General features: G+C 41.9%; 1 protein-coding gene across 1 annotated transcript in view; it reads left to right on the top strand.

Moving 5' to 3' along the window:
• The window catches only part of PLXDC2 (plexin domain containing 2), a 174,918-nt gene that overhangs the window by 39,641 nt on the left and 120,413 nt on the right, over positions 1-14,864 (top strand). The window contains exon 2 of the mRNA XM_056857104.1: positions 5,859-6,067. Coding sequence (XP_056713082.1) covers positions 5,859-6,067 — 209 coding nt within the window. The remainder of the gene's footprint in view (positions 1-5,858; positions 6,068-14,864) is intronic.

Consider the following 14,864-nt stretch of genomic DNA (forward strand, 5'->3'; position numbering starts at 1 on the left):
GTTTTATTAAACACTGATTTTGTTGGAAGTAACAATAAATATATCCTTGATTTCATCGACCAAAATTTACATTTTTATTCGTGTGAGTGGCTGTGGAAGTAGGGGCCCCAGGGCACTGCTTTGCCCGTGGGCCTCTAATGCTGTTAAGATGGCCCTGCCAAGAATAGGTCAATAAATTAAGAGATGTTCCTTGGTACTCCTCTTTCAGGAAACCCTCTAATATAATCTCTTAACTGTTAAAATCACAAAACTGCTACTGACATGCTCATAATGAGCTCAAAGGCAGAAGGAAGGGCTTAGTTTGATGTGGATTCTGTGGATGTTTTTGAAGAACTGGGAGAAAAAACAAAGGGGTTATACGGTCATCTAGAAACTTGAATACTTTCCTTATGTCTAATTCTAAATGGCTTCTGAATAATGGAAGATTAAACAAGTGCCATTTGCACAATATATACATGAATATGCGATAGTTAAAGTCAAAAGATTTCTTTGTAAATTTAAGATCCTTAAATCCTATCCTTTCCCAAATGTTAATCTGCCACACAGACTTGCCACTAGATGGGAGACTTGAAAGGCATAGGAAGTGAGGTAATCAAGGTTATCTGTCATCAGTTTTTAATTAACCTGGTGCTGCCCATGTTACCCTTGCTGTGTGTGAGAGGACATTGGAACAGGACAAATCTTGAATATATTTACAAAAACAAAAGCTTAAAAGGCACCCTGTCCTCAAAACTCTTCATGTGAGTCAGATTAAGGAGCAATTTTAGCTGGAGATAGGTTAGATTAATTTCCAAAGTAAAACAATTGTGTGTGCTTGTAATCACAAAAACAGATTTTGTCCTGATAGAATCTCTTACTGTTTGAACACTTAAAATTGAGACTAGGTAGGTATGTGACTCATGAGGAATTGGGGTGAAAAGGAAATTTCCTCCTCCCCTCCCAGACCTCCTCTGCAATCGCTTTAGCTATGCAACTGAACCCTACCAGTTGGGAGAGAGCAATTATGGATTATGGAATGGACACTGCCAACAAAAACTCTCAACAAAATTTCACGTTGTTCCTGGACCTCATATAGCAAGTTACACAATTTAACCACCGGGGCTGGCAGCCATTTTGCAGCTGTAAGATTCTGGTGGAAACTCCATTTAGAAGCAGCACTGGGGTCCAATTCTGATTGCTCTTGCCTTTCCTATTACACCATTTCCCCTGAGCTCTCAATGGGCAAATAATAGTTCCCATTGCCATTTCAGCTTGGGAAAAGAGAGTGTGGGGAAGGCAGAAGCCCTTCCCCCCCCCCCCCGAGTCCTGATCAGAATCAGGTTACTGCAGTGCTTCTAAATAGAGTTGCCACCAGGAACTCACATCTGCAGAATGGCTGCTCATCCCTTTTTAATTTAACATGTAGTTCAGCCCTCATTCTGGCAGCTCAAGGTTGATCCTGATTAAAATTCCCAGAGTTTCTTCACTCCCAGAACTGCCTGAGGCTGGGTGGGGAAGGAATCATACCAGCATGTTCTCTTTAATTTGCACCTGTGGGCTGGCAGTCAAGATGGGATGCTGCTTGCAGTTTTGAAGTTTTGTCCTCCAAGGCCATGAAAGTTGGTATACCGCTCTTCTTCCTACCTCTCTGCTACCCTCCTGTTGGAAGTTCAAGAGGCTGTCTATATTTCCCACCACTTCTGGATAATCCCATCTCTCCCTGTCACTCTGATGTCTCCAACCGGTTGGGGGTACCTACAACCTCATTTACCAAGCAAGTCAAGGTGACGTGTCCTCTTGCTCTGAATCCAGATGCCATGGAGAATCAGGTGGGCATCTACCAGTAACAGGTGGACCTCATTGTGCACCCTACATTCTTTTTGTGGTGCCCCATTACAGAATGCACCTGTTTCCTAATGATTCTTGGCAGTAGCTACTGGAGCGAACGATTAAATGCTTCTTTTCCAAGATACTCACAGATGCTAAGGTCCAGATGGAGTACTAAAGCTCAGCAGTGGGGTCTCATCTTTTTCCTTCCTGGGCTGAGCTGCTTATAGATGAAGGTAAACAAGTGAGGCTGTGACCCTGCACATAGTTACATGGGATTGATGCCATCAAAGTCAATGGGTTTGCCATGTAGGCAAGATATGCAAGATAGGGAAGGTGAGCTGGAGAAAAAAGATGCATAGCACAGAGTGCGCTTTGAGAATTGGGTGGAAGAGAGACACACCAGGAAAGAAAATTCCCTCCCAGGCTGCTGATTAGATAGATTTCAATACTCTCAAATTTACCTGCCACAATCATTACTGCAGGCTTCTAGTCCACGTATAAGATGTCTTGAGGGTGGGTTTGGGTCCCATTAGAACCGACTTACAATCCGAGCATCAAGTGTATAAATGATCATTCCTGTTAACGCTGTCATATCTGTCATCATTTTGTGACTCAAAGCCCCTATTTATGCTCTCAGTGTTGCAATGAGCACCTCGGGGGAGTGGTAGCTTTGGATGGATTTGTGAATGGCAGTTGATAACACATTCCACTGAGCTGCCCATCTCTCTGAGGCAGCTGAAAATTATATCAAGCAGAGAAATTTATAACAATATATTCAAGGCCAGAATTGTAGGCCTTCTAAAGAAAAGGACATCCTTCAGCTCTTGATTAAGAAATGTAATTTTTTGGCACCCTATTCCTATAGATGGCCATGATCTGAGAAGCATTTAACAGTATTAATTTACTGGGGATAAGTGTTGATCCAAGATTTGACATGATGTTTAATAAACAGATGGCCAGTGCTATAGAATGTGGACTGTACTCAGCTCTTCTGAAGCTGCTACAGTCACTTTCTCCCCATGAGATAATTACAGCTAGTGTGCACTTCTCTGGTTGTCCTCATTGGCAGAAATTCACAAGTTCAGTGTACAATATACCTTTGAAAAACATGACTGCTTGTGGTCATTTATGCATGGTCGCTTTACCCTCCTTTATTCCCTGTTTCAGCCAGGATCAAATTTTTCAGTATGCATGTTACCTCATTCCTTGGAAGCTCAACGCTGTTTCAATGCAAAATAACACAGCTTTTCCCATTCCTCTTCTGGCCCAAATTAAACGGTTCATTCTGGCTCATTCCGGAGTCACAAAACGTGCATATTCTGTTCTCGGGTTGAGCTTTGCCCCACCCTTTTCCAAACCCCTCTTCAAGGCAGCAGGCAGATAGCCAAACAGGGGAAGCACAGAAGATTGGCTTCTCTCACAGCCAATCACGAAGCAGTGTGTAAAGAGGCAGGGATTCAAGTGCTTCCTGCTACCTCAGATCGCTTTCTGAGCAAAAGAAAGGCTTTTTTAAAACGAAGTTTGGATTTCTCCCCCCCCCCTTCTTTCAGATTGCTCCGTTTTTTGTTCTTAAATGTGGCACTTGGGTCTGGGGGGAAGGAAATCTTCTCTCAGGGTGAGTACTGCGACATCAGCCAATTACAGAGCAGCATTTAAAGGGGTGGGATTTGATTTGAACTTGGGAGACTGATTTTCTGTATTCATGCCTCCATTAGCACACAGTTTCGTCCCTGATCATTCCAGCCAGTGCATACAGTTTCCCCCAACCCAGGTTACTTTGATCCTGGCTGAAACGGGGAATAAAGGATGTTAACGCGACCATGCATAAATGACCTTTCTGAAGTTCTGAACCAGCATCTTCTGAACTCAATTCATTCTGTCTTTAGAATGTAAGGTTATTTCACTGCCATTTAATTGTAAGAAACAACAACTTGTAAGAAACAATCTCTGAGCAATGATCCAAACATTATGTATCTGTATGGAAACTGTGGGGAAAAATGCATCCATCTGGCTTTGTAAACTGCTTGCCATAAAGATTAGGCTGATTGCATAGATGATCAGCTCAGACAGAACAGTGCCAAGTTATTCAAGAGGAATGCTGTATCAGGGCTAGGTTAGTCAAATCAGGCTGTTGAATACAGCACAAATCTTTCCACCAGCAGGACCAGGAGTCTTATACAGAAGGAAGGTGCAGTTACCCTCTTCTGATCCTGGATCAAGCAGTGTCCTGTGGAATCAGGTTGTGTCTTTGCCTGCCAGGGACAAAAAGGCTGAGATGGTTCTTAGGCAAGGTCTTCTTGGAAATCTGACATTCATCCTCTGGTTTTGATGTTGGGTCTTTCGGCTGCTGAGAAACACAAGGTGAAAAGCAACTATAGGAGGAGGGGTATATTTGTGAGGAAAGTAAGGTCCGCCTATACAGCCTGGAGGGATAGACATGTTTCATATCTGGATATATCTCTTCTCTGTACAATTGCTTAGTGCAGTCATCCTGTAAATTTCATTTTAAGCTATGATTTCTTGTCACGGCAAGTATATACAACCTTTTAGTGGATTAATACCCGTGCTTGTTTATTTAAGTGGTTAAGGCATGTGGAAATGAGGCTCATGAAGAGTTCACCTGTCATCATCATTCAACTGGTTCTATGAAACGGATTGAAAGTTATATCTCTGAGTCTTGGAGCCTTGCTATGACAGAACATCCTGTTGCATCTGGTTAACTCTACAAGTTGTTTTGTTGTTGTTAGTTTGATATATTACTTGGATCACACCTAGAATTGCCAAAGGCTTAAGGAAGGAAAGTAATTTTCACTGTCCTTTGTTGTTGGAGTGCTTCTAATTCCCCTTAGAAGCTAAGAGAGCCAGCTTGGTGTAGTGGTTAAGAGTGGTGGTTTGGAGCGGTGGACTCTGATCTGGAGAAACGGGTTTGATTCCCCACTCCTCCACATGAGCGGCAAACGCTAATCTGGTGAACTGGATTTGTTTCCCCACTCCTACACATGAAGCCAGCTGGGTGACCTTGGGCTAGTCACAGCTCTGACAGAGCTCTCTCAGCCCCACCTACCTCACAGGGTGTCTGTTGTGGGAAGGGGAAGGGAAGGTGATTGTAAGCCGGTTTGATTCTCCCTTAAGTGGTAGAGAAAGTCGGCATATAAAAACCAACTCTTCTTCTATTCCTGGGAGTCCCCTGCCCCCAAGAGTAAGGGGGGCATTTTGGGCTGCAACAGAAAGGGAGTTGGCAAAAATCACTTTCCTCTTTTTGCCTGCAGAAATTTTAGGGAGGATCCAAGCAATTTTAAAGCATAGACCATGATTCAAATTGTGCATTTCCTTCAGGGGATGCAAGAAATATTTAGAAGAAGAGGAGTTGGTTTTTATACCCTGCTTTTCTCTACTGAAAGGAATCTCAAAGCGGCTTACAATCCCCTCCCCTCCCACAACAGGCACCTTGTGAGGTAGGTGGGACTGAGAGAGTTCTGAGACAACTGTGACTAGCCTAAGGTCACCCAGCAGGCTTCATGTGGAGGAGTGGGGAATCAACCTGGTTCTCCAGATTAGAGTCCGCTGCTCTTAACCACTACCTCATGCTGGTTTTTCGTCACCAAGCCGAGTCATCTGGCAAATCCCCTTTATGAAACTGAAGGGAGTTTCATAAACAGTTTGAATGTCACATCCCCAGGCCAAGTGATAACAAAACAAAAACAAAAACAAAGTTTTAAAATTCTGCTGGGTAAGCTGAAAGCCAGAGATGTTCTTTGAACCCCAGCCTTAACATCAGGGTTGCCTTATCTTTTCTATAAACTCTGTATAGTGATTAAACTAATTTATCTGCTTGTTATTGATCAGATGTACAGGAGGGTTAAAAATAGGCACATGAACCTGATGATAATGGGCATAATATTTTTGTGTAATAAGTCAGTAAAGATTCTCCTGTTTGTTACACTGTGAAGTCCCATGCAGATTGATGGACACTATAAAATAATTATGAGAAAGTACACCACTTCGGTCTCACCTTTGGAACCTTTAAAAACAATCTCTTTGTCAAACAGGTTCATTTTATGAAACGGTTCAGAGCTTCGCACAAGTGGAGAATGTACATATGGATTCCTACACATACAGCCACAGATGGAAACGGCGTTCAGTCTCTCTCAAGCCAGTGGACACCAACAGAGCCAGTATGGGGCAGGACTCCTCAGAACCTGGAGGTTTCACAGGTCTGCTGCTTGATGACACGCATGACAACGCTACACAGATTGAGGTAGAGCACTGTCGTATTCATTTGGTTTGCTTTGATATCTACGGTGTGTGGGACGATAAGAACCATGATACAATCACGCCAGGCTGGGTTCCGGGCAGGTAACTACTTGTAAAACAACATAAAACCATAAAACTTCAGCTTAAAACAACAATGATCATTAAATTACTATAAAAATCCAGATGGCATTCCCATAGAAGTATAGTAGTAGCCACTGTGGACCCGGTCGAGCAGTTGAACCCCCACAAGTAGCAGAAGGTGGGGGGATGGGGAGGCCAGCACTGATGTAAAACTTGATCTGATCTATTATCTGTGTTAGCTGCCTTGAGTCATGTAGAAATAGGTGGTGTATAAATATTTTTCAACACCCATTTATTCATCATAGACTCAGCTACAGGCTTTTTTTTGTAGCTGAAGTTAGTGGTGCATTTCTTGGTTCTGCATAGATATTTCCTAAAATATGTATGTGGAGACTCTACTGATGTGCCTCCTCTCTGTGGAGGATACAAACACCTTTTCACAATTTTCTCTCCCCATGAAGCATATTTAGGTTGTTGTGAGAGGCTTTTTTTGTTTTGGATGAGTAGTAGGGTTGCCATCCTCCGTACCAACTTTGTTATTTCAGCATAGGTAATTGTGTTTTTGCTACGTATCCTCCAGGTAGTAGCTGGCGATCTCCTGCTATTACAACTGATCTTCAGCCGATAGAGATCAGTTCACCTGGAGAAAATGGCTGCTTTGGCAATTGGAATTTATGGCATTGAAGCCCCTCCCCTCCCCAAACCCCGCCCTCCTCAGGCTCCGCCCCAAAGAACTCCCGCCAGTGGCGAAGAGGGACCTGGCAACCCTAATGATCAGAAATATTTAAAAATATTTTTTCACTTGAGTACTTTTTGAAAGAGACTAATGTCTCACTTCATACAATGGGACTTGTTCTCAGGTAGTTTGTGTATCACATGCATTTAATTTACAGCACACTTCAGTATTTGGGCTAGGTTCCTTGACTGGGGAGTCTTTCTAATTCTGCCCACTCTATTTACGTGAGACTGGTCAATTGACCGTAATAAATATATTACTGATTACTGCCCACTTTTTTTTTTCCTGCACCGTATCCTACTGTAATCTGGACAGTGTACCTCATAAATTAAGTTAAATCTTTGGTTCTTGTAGGTTATCCAGGCTGTGTAACCTACAAGAGTAGTAGTAACACTGAAGTAGTAACACTGAAGTACTCTGAAGATGCCTGCCACAGTTGCTGGCGAAACGTCAGGAAAGAAAATTCCAAGACCACGGTTACACAGCCCGGATAACCTACAAGAACCAATGAACTCTGACTGTGAAAGCCTTCGACAATAAGTTAAATCTGTTCTTTAATAATCCTTTCCCTTTATTCTTACTGTTTCTTTTAAAAATAATTTTATTAAATATGTACTTATACAGAACAAAAATAAACTACACAACAAAACAAGCAAAAGAACCACATGGTAACTTCATATTCAATATGAAAGATATTGCCATTAAGTTATAGTAAAAATAACAACATACACTCACAACAAAGAAAAAAGGGGAAAGAAGGTGGGAGTGTTCTTGTTTTTCACTGTACTGTGAGGCAGAATACTGACTACATTTTGCCTTCTTTCTCTGGATACATGAGGACTAGTGTCTTAATTTCTAAAAAACAAAAAACAAAACAAAAGATACCTGCTAATCTAGACCAGCAAATAGCCCAAAATGAGTACTGGGTGGAATGTTCAGAATTGAGATGAAACCCAGACATCTAGGCCTATGGCAACTTTATCTGGATTTCATAGAAAGAGCCATATATCACAAGCAGGGCTTACAGTCAGAAAGTATAACTTCAGGCAATTAAACTTCTAATTTTCAAAATTAAGCACTAGAAAAAGCAGACAGCAGTGAAAGGAGAGAGAGAAATTCCTTTTGCCTTAAAATCGTTGAGTTAATTGCATTTCAAAGCAGTTTCTTCTCCTGCCCTCCCCCCTGCTTCAAAATGAAACAGCTCCAATTTCCTTCATAGTTCAATTCACACCCAACAATGACTCAGTTACAGGATAAAAGGAGATAAAATAATAAGCAATAGTCCTGTTTAGGCACGAAAAGTGGAGGTTATAAATGTAACTCTGTACAGAGTAAAAATTAGTTCGCTTAAATAAATCAGAACCGATAGACATTCTAATTGTGGTAGAAGGGATATGAACAGAGATTGTCTGCTCTGAAAATAAATCTCCTTAGTACATATTTATCTTGCTTTTTGTTCAAGGCACTCAAGGCAGAATATACTTTTTTTCTTCCTATTTTTTTTTCTTCACAACAGCCTATGGTTGGCAAATTACATCTGGCAATCTTGGGGAAAATTTGGGGGCAGGACCTGGCACATAGTTATCACGTTTGCGTGCTGACATCATTAATGGTAAAAAACCAGAAGTGACATCTTTAGACTATAACGTTTACAAAAATCCTATGGTTTTACCAGAGTTTTTATAAATGCTTGAATGTCCACTGTATCATTTCTGGCTTGTACTGGAAGTGACACCAGCACGCTGGTGCAGTGCTGGCGCACAATCCATTCCCCCCATTTCCTCCCGCTGCCACCAGGCACCGGCAGCAAAAAGCAGGGATGCTGCGAACTCTCCCACTATAGCAGGAGGCCTAGTATCCCTACAATAGCCCTGTGATTTAGGTTAAACTGGCATAAGGACATAAGGCAAGTTTGATGGGAGAACTGGGATTTAAACCCAGGCCTCCCAGATCCTAGTCCAGTACTCTGCTCTGGAAAATAAATGCTTTGGAATATAGTTAAGCATACTGACAGTAATGACTACATAGTTTTAGCCTCCCCTTCCCCTTAAAGAGCCAGGCACATGTGTTGTGGCATTGCTAAAAAGATGAAATTCTGAAGGTCAATTGCTGGTCACCTGGGGGCAGTTTCTAGTTGCCAGAGGCAGCTAGCTGATCTATAGAGCTGTATCATACATGAGGAACGTTCAGAGCAATATTGTGGCTCTTTTAACTGATAGTGTTTTTATGGGAAATGACTGCTAAGGAATGCTTTATTATCCATGCTACTCACAAACACAGGGTGTTGTGCTACAGAAAGTCTTTCTGTAGCCAAGAGTAAGTGTTAGAATTATCTATGGATAGAGCATTTTCCTTGAGAAGATTACTGTTCAATAATTAAATGGCAGTGGAAATGGAATCTACTCCTGAGCATAATATGTTGGTGCTTTGAATAAAATTTCAACGTAAATGGTTAGACCATTTGGTAATTGAACATACAGGCTTTTCATGTTATTCCTAGAGGACTACAAAAACAAATTTGCCGTTTTCTTTTTTTAGAAAATTATTCTGCTATTGCCGAAGAGTCCCAGGTGCTGCATTAAATTGTTTTCATTCAAGCTTTTCAAGAGTTTATTCCAGAAAATTACCTTGCCATTAAGTAGAGAATACAATTTATTCCATGCCTAATCAAATCCTTTATGTTCAGACAGTGAGCATGTTTTTTTTGGGGTGGGGGGGAGAATAACACAATGTTTGCCTCCCTGCCATAGAGGTGGTGAAGCTTTTGAAAGTGATCAGATTTTTCAGATGTTAATCAGAAGCAAATGTAATTCACATTTCATTCCAGCGCCTCATTGATTTTCTATTTTTAATTTATTTTTTTAAAGAAGCATCAGAAAGTGAAATTTGAACCATTTTTCAATCCCACTTAACTAAAGTCTAGATTTTGGCATTTTGAGTGTAAACCAGACAATTAATTTACATAGGTTCTTTTTCTGCAGTCCCGTTGATTTGCTTATAGCCAATGATGTCATTGGTTCTAGGCAGCCATTAGGCTAATACTTCACTGTCTTGTTTTCTTCTAGACTTTTTTCACCATTGATGTTATTCTGTATGTGTTGGCGAAGGGCTTATAATCACCTTATTCCCCACCCCCCACAACAGGCACTTTTTGAGGTAGGTGGGGTGGGGCTGAGAGAGTTCTGAGAGAACTGTGACTAGCCCAAGGACACTCAGCAGGCTTCATGTGGAGGAGTGGGGAATCTAATCTGGTTCTCGAGATTAGGGTCCACTGCTTATGTGGAGGAGCTGGGAATCAAACCCGGTTCTCCAGATTAGAGTCCGCTGCTCTTAAGCTCTACACCACGCTGGCTAAGGTGCTACTGGACCAGAACTTCCCATAACATTCCATGCTTCTTAGAGGGCAGTGAGCATGATCAGTCCTCAAATTGCTTGGGTGGGTAGAGGTTCGTTTTTAATTGGAATATTTTTCAGTGTACTTGGGGAGACAATTTGGAAATTCCATACCACCCTCAAATCCCTTCCTTCAGGATCCTCTGATAGGTCTCCATTAGTTGGGCAGGCAGATTTCTCCACCTTTCCTTTTCCTTTTAACTAACAATCAGCAACTCACAACATGCCACCCTTTCTGGAGCATGTTTAGTCCTCATCGGGCTACTTTTGGAGCGTCTTCCTTTTTATTTTGGTTAAAGTAATATGTTTATGCATAATTGTGGCATACCTTGAGTGTATTAAAAACAGTTCTGTGTCTTTGGATGGGTTGGTTTTACATAGTATCATTTTCCTAAGCTACTGACAATAATTCCGGTCTAACAAAAATTTATAGTGGTTTTGATATGCATTTATGCCATGATTTTACCTCATGCTTGCAAAATTGAGCAAATACTTACCGTATATACCCATGTATAAGCCGACCCGCGTATAAGCCGAGGTGCCTAATTTCTCCCCAAAAATGGGGAAAAATTAGGCACCCACTTATAAGCCGAGAGTCGGCTTATAACCCCCCCCCCCCGCAGGCTTACCTTTTCCAGGTGCGCAGGCAGGCGGCGGGGGTGCCCCCCCCCCGTGGCCCAGGAGGCCCCGCAGGCCGCTCCTAGGCTGCTCCAGGCCCAGCGAAGGCTGTGGCGGCGGGCACTCCTGGCCAAGGGGAGCCGGGCGCGCCCGACGGTGGCGGAGGCGCGGCCTTCCCTCGGCCACAGGAGGCCCCTCCAGGGAGCTCCTGGCCAAGGGGAGCCGGGCGCGCCCAGCGGCGATGGCGGCGGCGGCGGTGGTAAGTTTCCCCCCTCCCTCCTACCTCCCTCCTCTACCATATTGACCTGCGTATAAGCCTAGGCCGGCTTTTTCAGCCCTTTTTTGGGGCTGAAAAACACGGCTTATACGCGAGTATATACGGTAAGTTCATATTATCACCGTATGTGGTGGGATAGCAAAATTACTAGCACATGAGCTGTAAACACACCCTCTCTCCCTTCGATTTTTGCCACCAAATGGAGCAACTAATCATGGGGAAAACAGAAGCACTTTTGGGAGTGCTGAGAGAAATATACGCTGAAGATAAAATTGTGGAGGTTGGTTCATTTCTGAGTCACTCAAACCAAATAGCCTTCTATTTGGGGGCTCACTGTGGTACTGCACAGCTGTTTAGGTAGGATTATAAGGGGAAATCAGGGTTGAACTCCAGAGGTGTTTATCTGGGCAGAAATTAATCCTTAAAGTTCTAGCTTGAAGGTTAAGCAAGATCCTGAGAGATGCCCTTTCAAAGTCTATAAATCCCATTGACATTGGGAGTCATAGAGATATTGGTGTATGCTTCTGCTATGAGTTAAAGTGTTTAATTTACCTGCAACAGATTTACAGCTTGCCTCCTGTGAGTCACTTTGCTGACCGCTCCACAGGATGGTGATAAGCATCACCCTCTATCTACAATCTGATTGTGCTGTTCTACCTGAATCAGAGCTCTTAGGTTCAAGCAGCCCTGGGTTTAGACCCTAAATTACTTGGTGAATCAATAATTTCATATGTTGCACCCATAACATAATAATCTACACAGTTTGAATTCAGTGGAATAAATATAGTTTTTCCCATTTAGATTCCTAAATTGCAAACATCTTAACCTCCAGATGTAACTTGTGTTAGCCTTGGTGCTCCCATCAGTGAATTATGTGGACTCTTCAAGGATATAATAAACAGAGACATGGCTAAAAGCCCAGTTTAAATGGGTGAGAATGCAGAAAGCAGACTCTGAGATATGTGCTTGTCATAACTAAATGGAATTAGCTAATATTGTGAACAGTTTGAGAAGTGCCTCTTGTCAGCAAAAGCATTTCATGTGCTTTATTATTGGAAGGTATGTGAACTCTGATTTTGGGGAACCTTTTGAAACTTGACATAAACTGCTATTCCTCTTGCACAATATATTAATTCATTTTGAAAAAATAGCATTTGTAAACGGTTTCACGGTCTTCGGTGTGTCACAAAACTAGAACTGTTAGGCTCTTTCACATTTTACATTTCAGTGTCCTATTTCTAAGATTAGAAATGTATTTCTTCACAACTGTTCATAGTTCTTGGCCTTTCTTGTAAACTAGTGAAGGAAGGCAATAAAGCTGAAATCATGTTATGTATTGGAAGTGTCTTGGTAGCTATTGAGATGGTATATGAATTGTCACAAATGATTGACTCCCAAGGCTTGCTTTTGATATTTGCACCCCTTCCATGGTAAATGTTATCCATTGCTGTTGAATGAGGCAAATCAGGATGGAATTTGTACATTTCCCAAGCAAGAGGAATCAGCTAACCTTCAGATTCACTGGTAGATGTCAGAATTTTCTGACATTTTCTGCTAGCTTGCTAAGGGGTTATCAGTATGCCATTATACATGCGCATGCACAAAGACATGGTTTACAGCTTACGAGGCATGATACAGAGGAAGAATCCCAGGTGTATGAATTTGCCTTCAAAAATTTCAGGTTCTGATAAAGTATGCTACCTATTATTTATTGATATTCATGAATTGCAGTGTTTTCTCTTAAAATTAGGGGGGATCTGCAAGTGACTGACAGTTCAATCCTATGCAGAGTTATTCCCATCTAAGTCAACTGAAATGAACCTTAGGTGTATTGTGCCTTGTGTTCTCTGTTAGGTCCTCCTACATTATGTGTTCTCTGTTAGGTCCTACTACATTAATGTCCTGTTAATGAAACATCGGAAATGGTGGCTTTGAAAACTCTCCATTCAGTGTCCTCTCCAGATGTGAGGAGCTAATACTTTATCTGATGCATGTACTAGCTTATATAAAATTAACACCAACCATGTATTTTCTCAGAACTGATTGATTCACAGCTTCCACTGCGAGTCTTGATAAATCTCTGAAAGATTGTATGAACCGTTCAAGAAATCTGGCACATATGGGTAATTGTGAAGGCAGAGTTCCCTGTGCAGTCCTAAAGTAAAGCCTTTGATCAATGGCAAGGACTGCTGCTAATAATAATGAGGATTTCTGCTCTACCTTTTGTCCTGCTTCAGAGATTATAGGCAGCCTACCAATTATCCAGGGTCATGTGAGACTTTTGGCTGCAAGGTCCTTAAATCCTCTAGGAGATCCTCCACTTCTCTTGTCAGAGAAGTATTCTGAAATGAGGAAAGGGGAGAGCAATTCCATCTCTGGAGTATTGGCTACCTCCTGCATTAAATAGCTTTCTATATAGGAACTGTTCTTGGTGGCTCAGGCCAGCTTCTTAATTTCTGTGTGGGTTTTCTAGGATGCTGAGGTCTGGCCCTCATTTGTGTGGTATTAGGTTAAGAATCAAATCTCATTTATCAGAAGCTTCCTTTTGTGTTAATATGGAAAGCTGCACAGTGTTTATCTTAATTAGGCTCTGAGCTAGGAAGGTAGGATTAGCTCTGCTTTTCTTTAAAGATGCGTCATGGGGCACTTTAATTACTGCCTATGTTTTTTATGTCCAGTCTGCAAGATATCATGTTCAGCAGTGCAGAGTCTTCGAGCCCTTGGACTTGTGAACTGGATTAGGGCTTACTTATGAAAAGAACACAGTTGACTGCAGTGCTGTCAACTAACCTTTGTTCCTTTCTTCCAAAACCCCTACTGTTCATAATTGCTTTTAAAAGACAATATAAAAATCAGATAAGCACATTGCAGAATTTCGGATTCACAGTAAGGTGTGTGTGTTTCTTCTACCAAAAATTCAGATGACAGCTTGATTCTAATTAACTATTTTGTGTTTGTATATGTGTTTATAGGTTTTATTTAATCGATTTAAATGTTTTATACATGTACTTAAAAAAAACATTTAAAATATCTTTGAAATGTTTTAATGTTTACCATCTGGGTGCCCTGAGTTGGGTGGGGAGGCAAAATAGAAACTAAATTCTCCATTGCAAATCTTAAAAAAATGATTTGGTAGTACACTGAACCAGTCTGATGAGAACCCTCTCAATACAGGCAAAAAGCCTCTCAACAAAGGCAAAAACCAGCTGACAACTAAATACAATATAATGGAAAGGCTTGCGAGGTCCCTCCTGGCAACTGGCTGGAGCATTATGGAGGCAGGTTCAGGGGCAGCTATCTGGGCTCCCTGCATGATGACATCACTTCCGGATTGAAATGGAAGTGCCGACATCACGCAGGGAATGCTCTAGCACTTGCCCCCAAATTTGTGCCACCTTTTCTTCCTCCTCCTCCTCCAAGTGAAAACGTTCGCCTTCTCTGCTCCCCACTGCTTCATGTGTTTACACACTTACACTTGAGAAAGAGTGGGGAAGTTGTGTAGCACCCTGCTTTAAATCCCCCCTCCCCATGCAATGACAGTCATGTACCAAGATGATGATCCACCAGCACCAGTGCCCATTCTGATGTTCAGTTAATTTCATATTCACGCTGAAAAGAACCAATGGAATTTGATTCCATACGAAGTATAAATCTGCATCTGAGTGGTGTTGGGAGCAGACAGAATCTTTGACCGGG

The sequence above is a fragment of the Euleptes europaea genome, chromosome 11 (assembly GCF_029931775.1).
Source record: "Euleptes europaea isolate rEulEur1 chromosome 11, rEulEur1.hap1, whole genome shotgun sequence".
NCBI lineage: Eukaryota > Metazoa > Chordata > Lepidosauria > Squamata > Sphaerodactylidae > Euleptes > Euleptes europaea.